The 22,351-nt window shown below is 47.6% G+C and overlaps 1 protein-coding gene across 10 annotated transcripts in view; it reads right to left on the bottom strand.

Moving 5' to 3' along the window:
• Positions 1 to 22,351, bottom strand: part of LOC105494301 (double PHD fingers 3) — a 287,462-nt gene that overhangs the window by 63,426 nt on the left and 201,685 nt on the right. For all 10 annotated transcript variants that reach the window (XM_011762612.2, XM_011762608.3, XM_011762607.3 and 7 more), the window contains 2 exons: positions 20,637 to 20,774; positions 1,195 to 1,323 (listed from right to left, as the gene is read on the bottom strand). In XM_011762612.2, the coding sequence (XP_011760914.1) occupies positions 1,195 to 1,323; positions 20,637 to 20,774 (267 nt within the window). The remainder of the gene's footprint in view (positions 1 to 1,194; positions 1,324 to 20,636; positions 20,775 to 22,351) is intronic.

Raw genomic sequence — 22,351 nt, 5'->3', positions numbered from 1 at the left:
GACCGCCCTATCAGGGTCCTTGAGAGTTACAGTTGAGGGTTGTGTGCAGCAGAAACCACAGTCCTTTTAAAATTACTGATTTGCTACTCAAGCCAGCCTTAAGCCCTAAATAGCCCTCCCATCAAAATATAAAAGGGTTAAAGCTAAGCTTTGCAGACAGAGCAAGGAAAGAGCTGAGTCGCTACAGTCAACCATGATGGGGTCATCTCAGTTCTTCTCTGGGGACTGGGAGTGAAAAAGACACTGGATAGAAAGGTAGAAAGGAAAAATGACTCCTCACTGCTGGAACCAAGCATCCAACCAAACTGTTTCACCTACTCATATCAGGGGCTGATGAGACTAAAACTGGGGTTGAAATTCCCTCCTCCCGGCCTCACACTGTGGTCTAGTGATGACATAATACAATATGAAAAGTAGGTAGTACCAACCAACCATGGCCAGCCGAAAATAATGGTTTGGTCAGAACTAAAAAACAAAACAACCTCTTGAACATAACCTGAAGACCTGAATTCATTTTAAGCATGAAGGAACAAGACCAAAAGTCTCTTTCTGTTATTTTAGCCTTTGAACAGGTTAAAATATAAACATATACACCAAATCAACTACAGATTAGCCCTAGGAATGCCCGTCCTTTTGCCTCATTGACCTACCAGGGTATCTTCTGTTCCGTTTTAGAAAATGAGATGAGTGGCCAATGAGGTGGTGTTTATGCAGCTAGCCAGGAGCCCGGGAATCTCTGACTCCCACAATTCAAGATGTGGTTGCTTTCCCCATACTCATGTTTCCACACCACACTCTTTGGGTTTGCCCTAGGCACTTCCACAGAACAAACACATCTTTCTGTTACATGTGCATCGTCCACTACGAGAAAGCACGTTGCCTTCTCTCCAGGTTTTTCCACCCTACCTTGCTGTGGTCCATAAAAACATGCACAAAGAAATATGCACCTCATAGAAAGGCCAGACACAAATCCAAAACTTCTCTTTGCCCTTTCCCCTGGATCCTAGGGCATAGCTTTTGGTTCTTGAGACCCAAAGAAGAAAAATACGGAATGAGCTGAAAACCCCTCTCCACTCGAAAGCATCGCCACCATCGCTTCCCTCTCCAGTCTCCACCACCAACAGGATGGAAGAGGAATGCAAGAGGAGCATTCCTGGTCTACGGGCACCCGGTGTGGGAAGGGGCCGCACTCACCAGAGCGTCCACAATCTGCGCAGGACACCAGCTCTTCAGGCCGCCCACTCTTCTTGTTCATGTTGGAGCCCCCCAAACAGAAGTCACAGTAGTTATTGGGAATGACTGTTCCATCCGGTCCTTTCTGGGCTGTGGGAACATTTAAAACATTCGATTTCAGGCTTATATGAGTTTCAACTGCCCCTTCTCCTCCTACAGTGTGGTAGAATCTGCTCCAGAAGGATTTATTATAACCAAGTTGGCAAATTGGGCTAGGCTTTCTTTTGGACCCTTTCTGGCTTAATGGTACTAATAATGTCTCGCAAGTCACCCAGAGATTAATTTTTAGAGTATTTCCCAGCTCTGTGTTGTTGTGGAAATCCCCCTGCTCCTCTGATTGCATCCTTAGATGATCAAACCATCCAGAAGGGGTACTGGTCAAGTGAACTACTCTCAGCCCTAAACAATCAGCCCTGTGGGCCCAGGCCCCAGGCATCAGATGGAAACCACACATTGTAGTGTGAGGAGAGGGAGAAGAAAGAACCAGTGCCTGGACCGTGCCATTGGGAGGGGTGCTTTTGTTTAGGAGATATTCTTCCTGTCCCTGAAATGGAAAACAAAGAAGCGCTGATGGGTGGTCATTTCCAGGAAGAACACCAAAGATGCTCTTGGGGACTTGGACAAACATCCTGGTAGGGTATCAGTCTCCCTGAAGGGGAGTCTCATCTCCCTGAATTCCAGACCCATTGATCATGGAAAGTACCCAAGACCCCAAGTGCCTTAAAGTTTCTAGACCCAGGTTTCTAGGCACTTGGTTCAGCCACATGCTAGAGATGGATTAAATGGTGAGTTACTGAACATGTCTTTAGCCTTAAGATCGTCACAAGAAACTGAACACACTAACTTCAAAACCCACTCCTGATAGAGGTCCTTAAACAAAGGCAAAGAGAAATCTTGGGACATGACCTTGAAAACAAAGCCTATGAGGAGAATAGCACCTGTCCTCAAGCACCAAAATCATTCCATTTCCAGGGGCTGCTTGAGAAGCCTTGAACAGGTTATTTGCATGGAGAGAAATGCCTCCCTTTCTCTCTGTTTCTCCCTCCCTATTGTGGGCATTTCTTTGTCATATTCATACTCCCTGTTTGCAACTAAGAAGAAAAGTCTTTCTGTTTATGGGATCAGCCTTAATCATCTGAGTGTCTTCCTCCTCACCAGACCCAGTGTCTGCTGCTGCCTTTCATTATTCACTGGCTAACATTAATCAGGGTCCCACAGTGTACAAATCTGAAAAAGGAAGCAGAGATGTGAGCAGAAATACCATCCAGACAGTAAGTGATAAACGGATTCACCCACTTTAATGTGATTCCCTCTGGCCTCCACTTCCTCCACGCCTCTGCTTTGCCTCCAGGAATAGAAAACTTACCTGGGGAAGGCAGAAGACAAAAGCGAGAGGAATTTCATTATAGAGGGTTAATCCATTTATCAGTTGCTATTTGAATTGTTTAATTGGTTTCTAAGTCATTGATTTCCATCTTCAGGGAGGCAGACAATTCTCTGCAAGAAGTGTTAGCTGTTTGCAGGAGACAGAGGAGCTGGTCACATTCTGGGATCTGTTGAGTGTGGGCTTTTCTTCATCAGTCCCTGGATCTCAAACACATCTGCATGGCGTACAGAATGGTTTTGCGAATAATCTCCAAAAAGCAGTACATCCACAAAAATTTTACTCTGCCTATAAAATTTTCATTGCACAAATCCAGAAGTACCAGAGTCCCTTTCTCCCTTCTCCCTCAATTGCCATCTTCGTCATTTTTAGAACTCTCCTAAGAAAATGCAAGCATCTCTATGAAGCAAATAAACTCAGGGTTTCCTCAACAAGAGATGGATGGAAAACTATCAAATGATGAACAGAAAGAAGAGATAGGGTATACTAAATTTAGGGGCTGAGGGTAAACCAAAGTTAAGTGTCATGATTGATATGAGCTAGATATAATATGTGGAGATGCCAGTCGTTACTTAGGTAGCTTCCTGCATGGAAGGCAATCCGAGAATCCCACATATATCATTCCATAAAAACTTGCAGGGGTCCTAGTCTCCTCAGCTATCTCTCTCCTATACTCTTAGGGACCTCCTATAATTTTCAATTTCCTCCCCATTCACAAGATCTTTAACCAACTAAAGAATCTGACTTTCTCCAACACACTGTATCCCTTGTATGAGGGATGAGGAAGTAAAATATGGAGTATAAAAGCTTTCAGATTAATTCTTGATATGGTTTGGCTGTGTCCCCACCCAAATCTCATCTTGAATTGCAGTTCCCATAATCCCCACATGTTATAGGAGAGACCCAGTGGGATATAATTGAATCATGGGGCCAGGTTTTTCCCTAGCTGCTCTTGTGATAGTGAATAAGTCTCCTGAGATCTGATAGTTTTAAAAAGGGCAGTTCCCCTACACACGCTTTCTTGCCTGCCACCATGTAAGTCGTGCCTTTGCTCTTCCTCTGCCTTCTGCCATGATTGTGAGGCCTCCCCAGCCAGGTGGAACTGTGAGTCCATTGAACCTCTTTCTCTTTATAAATTACCCAATCTTGGGTGTTTCTTTCTAGCAGTATGAAAATGGTGGAACTGTGAGTCCACTAAACCTCTTTCTCTTTATAAATTACCCAATCTCGGGTGTTTCTTCCTAGCAGTATGAAAATGGACTAATACAATTCTACACAGCATTTACTACCAACAGACCATTGGTAGAACACCCTATTGAATCAGGAACTCTAATACTACAAGAAATAAAAAATTCAGAAACGATGTGGTAGAGCTAAGCAGGCAGTGATGGAGGAATTGAGCCTTTGTAAAAAGACCAAAGGAAAAGAATTGAATTCATCTGAAGAAGGGAAGCTTCTGAGGATATGGGAGTCAGAGCAGCATCCTGTTGGCCATACAGAGTTCCTGTCCAAGGGGTGAGGGAGGTTCTAAAATCCCATGTATAGGCCCTGGTGTGTGCAGGAGTGACATGCCAGGCCAGCTGGGGTGCAGAAGTACATTTTTAGTCTGGCAATGGACCAGTATATAAGGTGATCATGCACAGCTCTGTTTTATTTTCAGAGAAATCATTTTCACTTCAGTTTCTACTCTCTTCTTACAACAGTGAGCTCAAAGCGTCCTTCCATTGTGGTCAGATGGTGTGGAATGGACTAATTGCTTATGCACCTGATTTTCTTCTACTTTTTGGTACTTGAGATTAGTTTCAAAGCAAGCGTTCTCCCATGGAGCTCTCCCAAACTTCAGCTAAAACATATTGGTCATGCCCTAGGGAGGGCACTGTTGATATCACCATTATGACCCTTGTTTTGTTTTTTTTGTTTTTTTTTTTGAGACGGAGTCTCACGCTGTTGCCCAGGCTGGAGTGCAGTGGCGCGATCTCGGCTCACTGCAAGCTCCGCCTCCCGGGTTCCCGCCATTCTCCTGCCTCAGCCTCCTGAGTAGCTGGGACTACAGGCGCCCGCCACCGCGCCCGGCTAATTTTTTGTATTTTTAGTAGAGACGGGGTTTCACTGTGGTCTCGATCTCCTGACCTTGTGATCCGCCCGCCTCGGCCTCCCAAAGTGCTGGGATTACAGGCTTGAGCCACTGCGCCCGGCCATGACCCTTGTTTATACACATGTCTGTGTGCCTCCTCTCCCTGTTTTACATTGTCATCTCTCTATATTAAACAGATCTACTCCTTCAGGTTGGAGACCAGGTCTAACTCGTTGTTGGAACCCCTACAATCTGTAGGATGAGTGACTTAGAGAGGGATGGCAGGGATGTTAGTGGGTGGCACAGTGATGCCCTGGGACCACCGGATATCATTCACTGCCCCCGGTTTATTTCCCCGCCAGAGGAGACCTGGTCCCTGTGTGCATGAAATGGTCTGTCACCTGGTCTCATGGCCAGCTCCCAGAGTACACAGAAGTCGGTAGCCAATGGCCCTGCATCACTGGAAGAATAACACTGTACCCATCCTGTGGGAGATGAGACATCACTCTGCACCAAATACACAAGAACATAGAAGACAATGATTCATTGTCTCTTGAGAAGAGGACACCAGGTCATGCCTATCCACTCAGCCTCCCTTTTGTTCAACTGCATATTGAGAAGAAAAGGAAGCAGACATTTATCACACCACAAAACTGTGGCAAATCTTTTGCTGGATGCTTTATATATGTTATTTCATTGATTCTTGCAAAAACTTTGTGCAATAGGGATTTTTTTTGACAGATACAGTAACTGAAATCCAAAGAGATTAAAGCACTGGCTCCAAGCCTCGGTTGGGCTCTTCAAAGGCAGGATTCACCCCCAGTTTGTCTGTGTCCCCAGAGATTGTGCCTCTAATCACACTTCTCTGCCTCCTGGGAAGTCCAGAGGTAAATATTTTCCAGCCACACCTTGCATATAAAATATTTCATAAATCTCTTTAGAGTCAACCTGATTCACCCAATATGATATTTACGAAGCCCAAAGCGATAAAAATTATTGAGACTGGCCTGATAAAAGTGGAAATTCCCTTTGAACTTAAATTTAATGTCCCTACCACAGTAATCCATCCTGGGTGATCCTGTTTATTGTCATCTACTCTATGAAAACACTTCTCTGGAGAATTCCAGAGGCTCATGAAGGAATTTTTTTAAGTAAATCTCACATCATGGCTAGGTTGGCCTATGGCCTGACCCAGCCATGAGCAATTTCCTGGTACCGTATATGAGATCATTATAAAAAGGATTTTACTATAAATAGGAAGCTCGCCCAGACCTTGCAAGTGGGATTTAAATAGAGATTTTGCTTCTGCTTATGGGAAATTGAGTCCCGCTTTGCAGAATAAGATGACGGGCAGGGCAAAGACCTGAGTGGTATCTCTATGGCAGTGTCTGCGATGATGGATGTGGTTTTCTGTTGATTAATGTTCACGGACTGAGATCATATCAGAGATACAAGTAAGTTGCTGAGAAAATAAAGTGAGCCTTGAGAGTTTAGAAATCTACCTGAGGGAGATAACTCTAAAAAGCTCAAAGGAAAAAAAAAATGGAAATCAGGAACAAAGTTCATGAAGAAAGTAGAAAAAAAAAATAACAGAAGGCAGGGAAGAGCATTCAGATAAATCAAAGCAAGAAAAAGGAAAAGCAAAGCTTCACACAGTCCCACCACCACGCTCAGGGAAGGGAGAGCAGGCATTCTGGAAAGGTATTAGTGCACGCTACAGGATTTTTGAGTTAAATCAGGTTTTACGTCTATGGCAAACAAGGCCCCAGATCTTCCATAAAACTACCACCCAGGCAGCGCCGGCTCTCCCCCTCCCAGTTGGATCTCCGCTGTGATGTGCCTGCCACTCACAGAAAGAATGAGTGGCGGGGACAAACCGGCCATCGGCAACAGCCACTCGTCTGGGTTCTGCTGAGACCAGAGCTGCGTCCCAAGCATCCTAGGGAATAGGAAGCAGGCCAGAAGTTCAGGCTCCTCCTTGGCACGTGCACAAAAGCATGGCCTCACATCCTGAGCAGACGCTCTGACCGCCTGCCAGGGCCTGGTGTGCACAAACGCGTGGCCACGCTCAGTGCGTACCACCCACCACCCAGCCCCAGCCCCAGCCCCAGCCCCAGCCCTAGCTGAGCAGCTCTATTTCTGGAGCCTGCTAGCCTGGAAGGTTGGGGTGCACAGCCCTTGGGGAATTCGGGGGCAGTGAGCAGAGCCCTCTGGGAAGAGAGGCGCCTCTTCTAGCCCCTCTCATCTGTTCCCCCCGCCGCCCTCCACAGGCTGACAGTTCCCGTGTCCCTCTACAGGTCTGACATGTTTCCATGGCAACTGGAATCCTGGGCTCCGGCAGCCTCCGCTCTTGCCACCTGTTATGACTTCATCTCTCAAGTGTAAAGCATGCTAGCCCCGTGCCACTTGGCTGTGCAGAGCGCATCTTCAGAGGACGACGTAGGGAAGGAAAGGGGAGAGGAAAGGAGGAAAGCAGAGAAGCAGCCCAGGCTGGCCAGGCAGGACGCGCTGGCCAGGCCAGTCCAGAGGAGGAAGCTTGGGGGCCAGAAACGGGAGGGTGGGGAGCAAGGGTGGACCCCGACGTGCCTTCCTTGCAGAATCAGGAGCAGGCCGCAGCTGGAGGCCACTGCCACAGCCTGCTACCTCTGCCCAGCCTTTAATGAGGGCTGTGGGAGGAGGGGGAGGTGGGTTGGGGAGAGAAGGCGGCTGCAAGGAGCTCCGGCAGACCCAGCGTGGAGCAGAGTCAGGAGAGGGTTAAAAGTGGCGTGATAGAGACTGTGAGGAAGGCTGGACCAGAGGGCAAAGGGAGCATCATAGCCGGGATAAATGGCCTTAATTCTCATGCTCCCGCTCGCTGGTCGTGTTTACTCATATAAATTATCCCCCAGGCCTGACACCTTTTTTCATTGCTTCCCTAGAACTGATGAAAAAATAAATCCCACAGATCCCAGGAATAAAAAGTGTGGGGCTTTCATTCAGGCTGGTTCTCCTTGGCCAGCTAATAGCAACTCAGGCCCTGTCCCAGGGCTCCAGGAGGAAGACAAAGGAAGCCTTCCTCCCAAATGTGGAGCAGCAGGGGGCCTGGAAGCCTGGCGGGAAAGCAGACAGCAGGGCCCACTCCCCACAGGACCCTCCCAACCGTCAGAGCCCTTGACGACAGAGAACTCACTCTCCCCAAAGGCCATTTTGCCAGCAGCCCTGAGGACACCGTGAATATCTGGGAAAGTAAAAGGGGCCGTGCAGGAGTGGGAGTGGATGCAGAAGGCGCTGAGGCCCCGGGCCGCTGTCATAAGTACTCACATTTATGGACGGGGCTGATAAACTGTCACACTTTGCACCGTGAAGGACAAGGTGAGACAAGATGAGCTGGAATGGCAGCACGTGCCACAGAAGAGCTGGGAAAGCAGGTGGCTAACAACTAAAGCCATGGCCAGAGGGCGGGCTTCTCTGGAGAGGCCTCTGCGCACAGGGAAGGGCCCCTAGGCCCTTTGACTGCATTGCTGATCTAGAAGCAAGAGAACACGCTAGGTGATGTCCTGAGGTCCCTTTCAGGCCTATTATTCGAGCATTATAATCAGATGAAAGAAGAGACAGAAAAGCCAAGTTTTCCACACCCAGAGGAACCCAGCCTTTCATCGCTGCTTTGTACTCATGTAAATGCCTCTTTTCCTATTAGCCATATGCTACCTGAGGGCAGGAGCCGTGTCCTTCCCCTCTGTATCCCTGGCCCGCAGTGAGTGACACAAAGCCGACAATCAATGTTGAGTGAAAGGATGGACAAATCATTACAGAGACTTTTTGAGAAAAAGAAAATCTATCAGGCAAAGGGAAGTTAATGATTAGGAATTGAGTGGACGGAGAGTCCCCTGAGCACAGAGTGACCATCATAAGTCCCTCTCACATCGGGGCACAGAAGAAGTGGGAAGGAGAAATATTGGAGGCCCTGGAGAGAAGAAAGCTGTGGTGTGGAGAGCCATTGCATGTGCCTCCCCCAGGAATCCTCTTTCTTAGGCATTTCTTAGTCAACCAGAATGGAAGGCATGAAGAATCCCCAGGCTCAGCTGGCCCCAGAGTCTTGAGTCTCATTCTGTCTCTCACCAGGGACTCAGCAGCAGCCAGTGAGAACAGAGGCCCCGTCTTGCTGTCTGTTTTGGTGACTGTAGAAATAGTATAAATATTTCAAAATGTGGAGTCAACCCTCCACCCTTCCTATGCCTGCCTCTTTTTCTCCATCTTTATCCAACGCTTACACCTTTAGATACAAACCTGGTGAATATTTACTCCTAAAAACTGTGCCATAGAAGCAGAACACACACCCACTCACACTGATGTCTCCATCTTGATGGATGTATTTGGTGAGAGTTGTAATTTGCGGTTTGCCAAAAGGCTGCAACAATTTGCCAGGAGTGTGTGCACCATGTCACCAGCTCTGGGTCTAGATGGTCACACGGCCCCCGAGGAATGTCCTTTGTGCTCCAGTTTTAGGTGGACAACCCTGGGTCTGCCATTAATGCTTCAGAATAGTAAGAAAACAAGTAAAGCTTCAGAATGGGTCGGGTACGGTGGCTCACACCTGTAATCCCAGCACTTTGGGAGGCCGAGGCAGGTGGATCATGAGGTCAGGAGTTCGAGACCAGCCTGGCCAACATGGCGAAACCTCATCTCTACTAAAAATACAAAAATCAGCCAGGTGTGGTGGCGGGCACCTGTAATCCCAGCTACTCGGGAGGGTGAGGCAGGAGAATTGCTTGAACCCAGGAGATAGAGGTTGCAGTGAGCCGAGATTGTACCATTGCACTCCAGCCTGGGCAACAAGAGCAAGACTCTGTCTCAAAAAAAAGAAAAAGCTTAGGAATGTTAGTGTTGATGTTGATGACACTGAGATGAATATCTTATTACATGACACATAATGAGATATTTCAGTTTTCCAGTGTTTGGTGATATGGGTCAGTTCATGGCCTGGTGTGGCAACTTGTGATTGCTACCAAATGAGTTTACTGAAGGAGAAAACATGAATTTGAGAGCATCTATAGCAATCAGACTCTGAACAAAGTGATGTCACTCCCCTTAATGAATTCCAGGACATCTTGGTGTGTTAGAGCTGGATGAGTTTTGTCTGTTTAAGTTGTCAGGATATTATTATTGACATAATTAGGATCCAACAAGCCCCTTGTTTTGCTTTGCCCAGCCCTGCCCTCTCAACCCTCTTCACTAGCACCACTGAACTCCGTCTGCAAGTGGACCAGCATTTTCGTTGTTCTTCAGACCGAAAGCCATATTTAAGAAAAGGAAAAGCATGAGCCTTCTGCTTTAGACCTGAGGATTTGGAAGGAATCAAGAGACCACAGAGCCTTGGGGCAGCACAGCCTGAGGATGGAGGCACAGACAGGGGCACACCCCAAAGGCAGGCCGGGAAGTCGGTGCTGAGAGTCAGAGACGCCTGCCCTACATGAGATGGAGCATTAGGAAAAGAGCAAAAACCAAGGCTACCCCTTCAATGTGACAGTGCAGCCTGACTCCTGGCCGGTTACCTGGCTCAGTGCATCCAAAAGAAAAAAGGAATTAAAAGGAAGTTGACTGACTGAACATCAGTCTTGGAAAGTTAGATTTCTGTAAGGTAATGGTTTACCTGGGAACTTGTCAAAAATGCAAATTCCTGGTCAGGCACGGTGGCTCATGCCTGTAATCCTAGAATTTTGGGAGGCCAAGGCAGGTGGATCACTTGAGGTCAGGAGTTCGAGACCAGCCTGGCTAACATGGCAAAACCCCGCCTCTACTAAAAATACAAAAATTAGCCGGGCATGGTGGTGAACACCTGTAATCCCAGCTACTTGGGAGGCTGAGGCAAGAGAATCACTTGAACCCAGGAGGTGGAGGTTGCAGTGAGCTGAGGTCATACCACTGCACTCCAGCCTGGGTGACAAAGCAAGACTCCATCTCAAAAAAAAAAAAAAAAAAAAAAAAAGCCAATTCTAGGGCCTGAATTGCTGAATCAGAAACTCTGGGGGTAGGATGCAGTGGGCTGTGTTTTAACAAATGCTCCAGGTGATTCTGATGCAGCCTCAAGCTTGAGAAACATGGCTCTAATGCGGCGTGACAGTCATGTCACCTGGAAGTCATTTACTTAATCTTCATCATAACCTACGAGATAGATGCCATTAATGATCTGATTTTACATAGTGATCCATGAGGCATATGGAGGCTATGCAGCTCAGCTAAGGTCACATGTTAGTCAGTGGCTCACGTGGCTCTGAACCCAAGCAACCACACACCTGAGGGGAGGTGAGTTGGAGAGGTAGGCACGCAGGGCCTCACAGGCTAGGGCTTCCCAGATTTTGCTGTGCAAATCATTTGGGGATGTCATTAACATTCAGGTTGGAATTCATAGATCCAGGGTACGGCCTGAGATTCTACATGTCTTAAAAGCCCCCCCGGTAGGGTGGCCACGCATTCAGGTTTGACTGAGACAGAGGGTTATAGGGCATGGGGCTTTCAGTGCTGTTTTTAATATATATATTGTATATATATATATACACACACACACACACACACACACACACATATTTTTTTTTAGAAACAAGATTTCACTCTGTCTCCCAGGCTGGAGTGCAGTGGCACAATCACGGCTCACTGCAGCCTCAACCTCCTGGCTTCAAGCAACCCTCTCACCTCAGCCTCCTGAGCAGCCGGGATTACAGGCACGTACCACCACACCCGGCTAAGTTTTGTATTTTTAGTAGAGATGGGGTTTCACCATGTTGGCCAGGCTGGTCTCAAACTCCTGACCTCAAGTGATCTGCTCACCTCAGCATCCCAAACTGCTGGGATTATAGGTATGAGCCACAGCCTGCTTTAGAGGCTGAGCGACCGATAAAAAAAAAGTTATAACGACCCAGGCAGAAGCCACGGGTGGCCAGAAGATAGAGAGTGGGAGACAATGTAGGGTCTATTTTGGAAGACTGAAGGAAAACCAAGAGGCAAGGATGAATCCTAATATTTCACTTCAGGCTCAAGTTTTTTTTAAAGAGCAAGTTTAGAGGAAAAAAAATGAGAGCCAGGAAAGACAGTGAGACATAGAACAAGAGAGAAAGACTCAGGAAAATTATTGAATAGGATGATCTGTGATTTTTTTTTTTTCTGTAGAAAAAAAACTCATTTACCAATTAAAGTATGACCTAGGATTTGTAATGCAGGGGTAGGGTCTATAAAACATCCCAAACAGCCAAAGTTAGTAAAGAGTTTTGAAGAGTAAATGTGCCTGCTATGGACTGAGGTGTGTCCCTCATCCCCAAAATTCATATGTCAGAGCCCTAACCCCCAAAGGGATGATATTTGGAAAAGGGTCTTTGGGAGGTAATTAGGTTTAGTGGGGTCATGAGGGTGGGGTCCTTGTAATGAGATTAGTGCCCTTATTAGACACCAAAGAGCTTGTCTCTCTCTCTGTCTCCACCTGTATACACCAAAGAAAGGCCATGTGAGGACACAATGAGAAGGCAGCTATCTGCAATCCAAGGAGAGAGCCCTCACCATACTCTGACCGTACCAGAACCTTGATCTTGGACTTCCAGTCTCCAGAACTGTGAGAAATACATTCCTGTTGTTTAAGTCACCCAGTCGATGGAATTTTGTTAAGACAGTGCCTGTTAACATGTTCATCTCTTTTGAAAAGCCACCATGCAACATGATGCATTAGACAACTGGTCTTGAGGCAAAAATTAAGGGGCATCGGTAGGACCATGACAAAGATCCAAGCCTTGGGACTGGGGCCCATCACTCAGGGTTCCAAAGTCTTGACATAAGTGAATGGTATCCAACTCAAGCCCATTCACATCTCAGCTTCCCACCTTGCTGCCTGTTACTCAACCTCTCTGAGCCTCAGTTTCCTTGTCTGTAAAATGAGAATAGTAACATGTCCCTAATGGACTTGTGATCATAACATGAGGTGATGTTTGTAAAATGCCTGACACCTAGCAGTTGTTCCATCATCTCTTTCCCTCTTTCCTCTTCTACATGCAAGATAATTTTATTTCTAACAAGGCAGGAAAAAATCAAAGACTTAAATAAGTGAACTCTCCCAGTAAGTGGTACATGACTCGTGAATTCACATTCATCGTCTCTGACCATGGATACATGACTTGGTCTTTGTGTGCCTTGCTGTCCTCTAGAGAATATAGCACCTGCCTTGTAGGGTTATTGTGAGGCATGAATGAGATACATGTGGCATGCTTAGCACCATGTCTGACACACTCAGGGAATGCAAGCAAGTACCATTGCCACTGTTGCTGTTCAGTATGTGGGTCTCTTCAATCCTGCACATTTCTAGGTCATTAGGCCCAAAATGCAAGAGAAATAAAAGAGGTTCAGAGACAGCCAGGAGACACGTGGAGGCCCAATCCTAGGGCAATGGCATGGCAAATAAAAGGGTGCCACACTTGTCTAGATTGCCCTCCACAGCTTTCTCTGGCCGGGTTTTATGCCTCTGTCTCATTTCCACAATTGCACTAGAAGTTCTCCCAGGGCTGAGACCACATTATCCCTTTCTGGAGGCCCAGTTCCACTTCTCCCAACAACTGGGTGCATGTACAGTAAGTGCTTAATAAATATTTGTATTGAGCCTGTTTAGAAGGATCTGTGTCTCATATCTAAGATTTAGCCAAGGATATGCCAGGGCCAGGTCAGGCTCTGATAGTTACTGCTGATGCCAATGACACCCCACAGGCAGTTAGCTTCACAGTGGTGGCAAAGTCCCATCACATGGACTCAGACAGAGCCATGACTCAGATGAACCATCTGTGGTCACAGATATGCCTGTGGGCCCAAATGGGACAGAGACGGGACATTAGTGCTCACAAGCATGGTGCCAAACACTCACATTATCTCATTTAAGACTCACAGCAACCCCATGAAGTCAGGAGGATTATTACCCCCGTTTTATAGATGAGGCAACTAAGAAGCAGAAGTGTAGGTAAGTGACCCACATTTGCACCACTGGAAGATGGCAGAGTGCCAGGGTCACCATTCACACCCTGGACTGACCAACTCCACAGCCATTCCCTTAGCCATAGGGTCAAGGATGTAGATGAACTTTGAGGCTAGAAAATGAGCCCCAAGTATCCCTGCAACGACCAGAGCAACTCAATGGATTCTTTGCTATATAATCTAAAAACTGTCTAGTTAAATAATAATTTCTCTAAAGAACACCTGTTGCTAGTTTCCCAATTTGCTCTCTGAGAAGGAAGAAGCAGCCCAATTTCCCAGAAAGAGCTCTGTATCTAAACTTTCCTGTCTCCCCTAATAACAAAGGCTGGATTTCCAGTGTCAAGTTGAGGTACGTAGTTGGCTGTGTGGGCTTTATGGCTTTTCAGTCACCTTTCAGAGTAATCTAAAATTTCTAAGCTTGTTTCAAAAGTAATTTTCACTCTGCCTCTTAAAGCTTTTGGCTGCCCCCAGGCCATATGTTGGAGGACAAGAGATGTCAGAAGACTAACATCTGTTAGATCTTTCCCAACAGTGTGGCAATGACATCATATGCTTCTTTTAGATAATTTGCACATTATCAGACTAATTTTCAGATTATCTAATCAGCAGACATTACCCTTAATCAACATGGTTCTCCCCTTTCAGCTCTGCAGAGTACAATATGCCCTCCAAAGGCATGCTAGAGCTGGGGCGTTTTTTTCTCTCAACAGAGATGAAAAGCCTAACTTTGCACCAGGCACACCATCCTTGCTCAAAAGGCTGAGATCTCCAGGAACCTAGGACAACCCAACTTCAATTCCACAGACTTGAAAAATAAGCTTGAAATAAATTTTATGGACTCTTTTTTTTTTTTTAATTTCCCTCTTAGGAGCTCTGAGTATGCTATAGAGAGTATGTTATATTTACTTATGCTTTTAAATAAAAGAGACACAACATATAACAATAAGACTCCAAACAGATGTTTTTACAAGTTATTTGTCCTTGCCTTCTAGTAATTGCTACACTGGCTTCCCACTGTCTATAGGATAAAGACTACACAGAGGGGCATAGAAGACGCTTCCCATCGTGGCCCCTGACTACATTTCCATCTTTCCTCCGCATCCCCTCAATCCAACATTACTATCAGACCCAATGACTTCCAATTGTCCTAACGTGCCATGCTATTTCATACCTGCCTGCCTTCATGTACAGTTCTCTCTACCTGGGAAGCCCTCTCCCTCCTAAGAAATTCTTTCTCACTCTCCAAGAGCTAACTTGAACGTCACCTCTTCAGTGAAGCCTTTGCAAACCCCCAATGCAGTGGTCCTAAAGCTTTAGTGTGCACCAGAATGCCCTGGAGAGCTTTGTAAAACCCAGACTGCTGGCCTCCATCCTTGGAGTCTGTTTCAGGACATCCAGTAGAACCTGAGAATCTACATTTTCAACCGGGTCCCAAGTGATGCTAATGCCACACTTGGAACACCACTGCCCTAAGGCATAGAAAGTACCCTGTGCCCTTAAGTCCTAAACTCCGTCACAGTTCTGTACACACCCCATTGCACACTCCCACTCAAGACTGTGAGCTCGGCCGGGCGCGGTGGCTCAAGCCTGTAATCCCAGCACTTTGGGAGGCCGAGACGGGTGGATCACGAGGTCAGAAGATCGAGACCATCCTGGCTAACACGGTGAAACCCTGTCTCTACTAAAAAATACAAAAAACTAGCCGGGCGAGGTGGCGGGCGCCTGTAGTCCCAAGTACTCGGGAGGCTGAGGCAGGAGAATGGCGTGAACCCGGGAGGCAGAGCTTGCAGTGAGCTGAGATTGCGCCACTGCACTCCAGCCTGGGTGACAGAGTGAGACTCCGTCTCAAAAAAAAAAAAAAAAGACTGTGAGCTCAAAGACAGGGCCGAGTCCTCTTTATGCCTGTCCTCCCAAGTCCCAGCATATAGACAATATTCAATACGTGGTTATTACATGGATGGGTGGATGGATGGATGGATGGACGGATGGGATGGATGGGTGGATGGATGGGTGGATGGATGGATGACATATGCACGGATGGATGGATGCATGGATGGATTAGACTGAATTTATTTATACAGCTTTTCATCCAGGCCCAGGACTTCATAAATGTCTATCCTCACTCCAAAAATTAACTTGAAAACATCATCGATAATCATTTCCCACTGTGCAGAGAAGGCAAAAAGTTCAGAAGTTAACATCACGAGCCTATGTTAAGGGGGTTTTGAATTCTAGTCCAGAGTTCTTTCTGCTACTCTACCCCGCTGGGGCTCCCTACCAAGGCTGCATTGAAGGAGTCACAATGGTATGCTTCTGAGTGCATCTTTCAGAGTCCTATCCTCCCCGGCTGCGCTCCTTTTATTCATGTATGTGTACGTCTGTGTGTAGGGGTGTGTGTGTGTGTGTGTACATACGCATGTGCACACACACAGTCATTTATTTCATTTGCAAAAGTAGATGAAGTTGGTAAAACAAATGGAGGGAGAAGAGGCATCCAGCCGCATGGAGGGAGAGGGTGGGATGCAGCCCACATGCAGAGAACACCATCAGAAAAGCACTATTTCCCAAAGGGGAGTGCTTGAGCTCCAAGCCACCCTGGCTTCCTGTAGTTGAGGCAGAGAGGCAAGGGCACACAGGAAAGGGGACGAATGTACAGGAAACACAAGAAATGTATACTCAGGAGAAAATGAGAGACTAAGGGAGAAACAAAGGCATGAGAGCATCATCTTGGGGGCCAGGCGATCAGGAGCGGCAGTGGATTGCTGAGCTTGCAGCCCTGGCAGCAAGGGCTGGGGCAGGGAAGGTCAGGGCCAGCTCCAGCAGGCCACTCTGCTCTTTCAGCAGCAGCAGCAGGCGCGGGATGAGCCATCGGCTCTGCTGAAGACACAGTTGGGGGGCGATAGAGCAAGCGACAGCAGGAGGACCAAAGTCAAAAGGTCGCTACTGCTGCAGGTGGTGCGAGCCCAGCTGCCCTTGGCCCTGCAAACCCCTGTGTCTGTAAGGCTGTTTTTCCATTACGCCTCTGCTCACATGCAGCTTGGGTCACCCTGCAGCTCTGCTAAAGGGGGAAAAAGTCAGCATTTCACTTCACTGGTGTCCAGACCTTCTCCTGGGGGAGCCACAGATTAGCCTCTTGGATTAAGCTCTCCTACCTGCCCCTCCCCTCCAAAAGCCTCACCAAGGGAGGATCACGAAGCTGAGACCTTAGGATGCTGCCGAGCTGTCACATCCAATTCAGCACACAGCCCCAGTGGCATTTAGGGGCAGGATGGATGGAAGCCACCCTCTACCCCCAAACAGTGGCAGCAGCTAATGACTGGGTATTAATGATGCCGGCAATTAGTGCTCACAAGAAAATAGTCGGGGGCTGCTCACCAGGGGAATGTGGGAGGGAGCAGAGCATACATTCGGGGCGGCAAGCAAGTCGGCGGCCTGTGTGGTGCAGAGAACCTGGGATGAGCAGCTGCCTCATCGGTTTGTCCAGAGAAATTAGGGACGGGGGAAAGGACGGTTTCTGCAGGCACTAAAGGCCTTTCTGCTGTACCCTCCCCACTAGCAAAACTGGGTTAATCACTGAGTTTTCGAGGAGGGCGCTGTGAGATGTCATTAAAAAGGTATTTGTGAGGGTTCTGGAAACCTCTTCATGTGGGGAGGCCCCGGATCCGCCTGGGAACACCTATTATTTTCTAGGAGATTTTAAACCCTTGGCCAGCCAAATGATCCTTTTTGAAGAACCCACTTTCTCATCAGCAGGGTGAGAAAGAGAAAAGGGTGAGGGGGAGTTGGAGTGCGTGCCGCACACTGACAAGCCCACAGAGGTGAGAACAAGCCACCATGAGATTTCGCAGGCAGACATCTCCACATAGGGCGAGGGAGACACGCACAGCTTCCTTCCCAAGCAAGGCTGTGTGGCCTCAAGGGGAGGACACAAGAAGGCCAAACACCCCCGCCCACGAAGGAGCGTGAGGAGATCCACAGCCGAGTGCTGGTCTCAGAAGTCAACCAACTCTGAGGGGATCACAGGGATCGCTGGGGAGACTGACTCCTTCTACTTAGAGTCTGCAGCACACCTCCCCGTGCAGCCACAAACACCAGGCACGTGGACACATGCACACACACACACATATGCACACGCACACACGCATGCACACGCACACACACGCATGCACACACGCAACACGCACAAATGCACGCACACATATGCGCAAACGCGCACATCCACAAGCACACACGTGCACAAACAACACGTGCACACACACGCACACACACAAGCAAACAGCACACACACACGCACACAACACACACGCACACGTAAGCACACACACACACAACATGGACACACACGCACATATACACACACATGCACACGCACACACAACACACATGCACACGCACGCGCGCACACACGTACACACGCACACATGCCCACACGTGCACACGTACACACAAATGTGCACACACACAAGCACACATGTGCACAAACAACACATGCACACACATGCACACACACAAGCAAACAGCACACACACGTAACACGCGCACACATGCGCACACACGTACACACCCACACACACGCACACACATGCATAGACACACACACACCGCACTCATAATGAGGCTACAGGAGAACCAAGGAAAATGAGACACAGACAAGAAGCATTCCAAACCCCAGGGCATGAATAAAGGAACAAAATGGCCTGACATTTGAGAAGAGATATAAGGAGATAAGCTAGCACAGGAGAGTGAGAAATAAGGCCACCAAGCAAATAAACACTTGAGAGAGCGCAACAATGTCGAAGAAACGCTTTTCAGGGAGCAACCAAAATCAAAGAAGATTCTTCTCAGCCTCCTCGTGGTAGGAGACAACAGTTCCATGTGACCTCTTGGTCACTTAGACCAGGGAAAAGAGGAGAGACAAGGAAATGCAAGTATCGGCTGCCTCAGTACAGGTCAGTATCTTTTCCTTTTTGAAAGACAAGGGTGACTGGACCAAGGAAAACTCTTCCCAGAGAGAAGGTCTTAGTGTTGGAGCTCCTCAGTCCCTGGCAAGGAGAGGCGGGCAAGGCTTGGGGGGGCGCCTCCTGCTCTGCTGTTCAGGTTCTGTCCAGGTGACCACAGCAGGTGAGAAAGCAAGGGTCTGTCGCACTAAAGGTTTGCACCTTGGAAGTGAGCAAAAATTCAAGAAGGTGCTGAAGGCTGAATTGCATCCCCTCCCCACTCCCAAATTCCTATGTTGAAAGCGTAACCCATGGTACCTCAGACTGTGACTTGGTTTGGAGATAGGGTCCTTAAAGAGGCATTTAAAGAGATAAAGTTAAAATGGGCTTGTTAGGATAGACCCTAATATCCAATCTGACGTGGGTCGGGCACGGCGGCTCACGCCTATAATCCCAACCCTTTGGGAGGCTGAGGCGGGTGGATCACGAGGTCAAGAGATTGAGACCATCCTGGCCAACATGGTGAAACCCTGTCTGTATTAAAAATACAAAAATTAGCTAGGGGTAATGGTGCGTGCCTATCGTCCCAACTACTCGAGAGGCTGAGGCAGGAGAATTGCTTGAACCTGGAAGGCAGAGGTTGCAGTGGGCCAAGATCACACCACTGCACTCCAGCCTGGTAACAGAGAAAGACTCCATCTCAAAAAAAAAAAAAAAAAAAAGATGAGGAAACGTGGACATAAAAGCAGACGCCAGAGCACACATGCACAGAGGGACAACTGTGTGAGGGGACAGGAGAAGGCAGCATCTGCAAGCCAAGGAGAGGAAAACAACCCTGCCAGCACCGTGACCTTAGACCTCCAGCCTCCAGAACCGTGAGAAAATTAATTTCTGTGGTTTAAGTCACTCCGTCTCTGGGGTTTTCTTATAAGAACCCTAGCAAATCCATAAAGAAGGCAATGTTACAAGGGGAAAGTGGGGTGGAAGTTAAGGGAGACCCCACACTAATCCGAAGAATGACCTTGGCCACAGGTGTGTTCATTATTTCAAATGTTTGGTGGAAGTGGCCAGTGGACGTCAGTTGACTAAGTCGATGGCTAACACGCATCCTCTAATCTTAGATTCTGAGTACTTTTAAAGGTCTGATCCCTTTCCTTGCATTGAGTTGTTCACTTTCAGAATCCCTACCACCAAATCTTCTGAACAAAATTAAATACACATGGCCTGTCCATGAATATTCTTCACTGAGAGAGCTCAGTGTGGCCCGCATCTTCGAGCAGGCTCTAAAGATTCCATATGTTGAGATTTCTGCAGGCCCAGAGACCACACGGGATATTGTAGAGGAAAGTCAAGTGGAAAATGCTAAGCCCTTTTGGATTCCCTAATTCATAATTGGAAGTTGAGGTAGGAAAGCACAGAAATGGAAACACAAATCTTCAGGATCACTTTGGGTCTGGAGAGCCCAACATCCCAAACAACAAATCCACCCAGATCACATTTGCCATTTGAATGCTGAAGCAAAGAACATGGGGTCTCCAGGCAGCGTTTCTAAGGTAGGAGAGCCCTGTACCAAAATGTGATCCCCTCCCCTCTACAACAAAACCACACCAATAGATAAGAATACTCTAAGGCTCTTAGTGGCCAAGCAGGCATTTCAAATGTCTGTCTGAACTGATACACCCATGACCTATGCCCAACCCAGTCTGAGTGGCTCTTGAGGAGCTGAGGGAAAAGAGTTGTAGGTCTGGCATCTGACAGTGGCCAGGTAAGGACTTTCTCTTCTGCTTAACACCTTCCTTCCTCTGGGAGCAGAGCAGGGTGTGTGAGCCCAGCCCTGCTATTGTTGGGCTGAGCTGCAGGGGCAGCTGACTGGCTGGCTGAAAGGGCCAATGCACTACAGCACATTGAGACCACTCAAAGTTTGCTACCAGAAGATGCCAGCGCAGCAGTGAGAAAAAGGAACAAGGAACGCTCCCCAGCCTGCCTAACCCACTTCTTCACTGCCCAAACCTAACAAGTAGGCACTCACGCCTGTGGTTCTCATTTCTGTGGTTGGGTGGGGACCGAGTCTCCTGGTCTTGAGCTTCATCCCCCTCCTCGCTGGCCAGGTGAGTGTGAGCATAGTGGTAGCTGAGCCCCGGTCGGTTCTTGTAGCGCTTGCCACAGACTAGAGAGGAAAAGAGGAAAAAAGGGAGAAAGGCAAATATTAGCAACCTGTGCAGCCACCGCTATCATTCTCCCAGACAGTGACCCCATCCATCCACCCCAGAGCCAGGCTTCCCTTAAAACTGTCTCCCATCCTAACACCCCTTTCCCCCACCCAACAGAACCAACACCCTTATAACAACTCAGCTCATGGAAAGAAAAACTGTAAAAGTAAAACGAGGTTAAGAGCTGCGTGAGCACTCCACTGTTTCTAGCTGTGAGACCCAGGGCAAGTCACTTGACCTCCCTGTGCCTCAGTTTCTTCAGAGATAAAATGGGAATACTAACAGTACTTACCTCACAGGGTTATTGTGATAAGTTTATCTCTATGCAAAGTACTTAAAACAGTGTCAGGCATGTTGTAAGGGTAATTGTTATAACGTTGAATTCAAAGGACACTGGGAATCTACCCAATCCAACATCCCATGACACAGATGAGGCAAGTGAGACCCAGCAACGCCAAGTGACTTGCCCAGGAACACACAGCTAGTGTGGCAGAGCCACCAGAATCCATGTCTCCTGGGTTCCTGTGCACTGTCCCTTCCACCACCCCATGGTTGGCCTCTGCAAGAAATAGAAAAGTTTTATCTGGATAATACTTCTGATGTCTCACCCAGTGATTTTGTGCCAGAAACACATGCTCTACTTCCACCATGAACGCCATGGAGTTAAAGCATCCTTAGTGAGTGTAGTCACCAAGAGCTGGTGCTCCCGATGCCCTAGGGCAGCCAAATCTGTAAAAGGTGCTCTCACAAGTACTACCTCTCAAATGGGGCAATTTGAGCCAAGGGCAGCGAGCAATCAAAATGTGCCTTCTTGGAGCCAAGAAGAAAGGGCAGCAGTTCTGTTGGTTAGATGCTCAGTTCCTGGGAAGCAGAAATCTGGCTAAATGGCTCAAGGTCACACTACCACCCTCAGCCTCCCCACGTACAGTTGATTATCTCAGCCCCCAGGGGGACGGCATTGCTGGTAGCAGAAACCTCGAAGAGTCTTCCCAGTGAAACGTCCATGCCAACCTTCTATGCTTGCCCCCCAGCCTGGGTCCCCATCACAGCCAACCAAACTGCTCTGCTGGAGTGCTTGAAAGTTACAAATTCTAAAAGACTTCTCCCTTGGGCTGACATGACCGAGTCATACAAGGAAGCATAAATGCTTCACAAGGTGGGAAGAGCACAACTTCAGCAGCAGGCCTGGGTTCAAATCCCAGTTCCAGCTGCTGAGGTTCACTGGCTGTGTGGTCCTGAGAGTATAGAGAAATGCTGTTATCCAGTCATCTTACCCAATGATATTATTCTGATAATTATTACTTCTGATAGAGTTACTTCCGATATTACTTATTACTTCTGATAGAGTTTCTCTTCCTACCAGATTCTCTTGGAGTTTTTCAGTAGACAAACATTGGCCAAGATAATGTCATCTCTTCTTCCCCATATTTACAGAAACTGTTTGATCATAGCTTAGATCATTTGTAAGAACCACCAAAACAATATTTTTAAATGGCAAAAGCAAGCATTTCCAATGTTAACGAAGGCAGATCTA

This window comes from Macaca nemestrina, chromosome 7 (genome assembly GCF_043159975.1).
Source record: "Macaca nemestrina isolate mMacNem1 chromosome 7, mMacNem.hap1, whole genome shotgun sequence".
NCBI lineage: Eukaryota > Metazoa > Chordata > Mammalia > Primates > Cercopithecidae > Macaca > Macaca nemestrina.
Note: the sequence above shows the minus strand (reverse complement) of the source record. Positions and strands in the feature narration are given on the sequence as shown.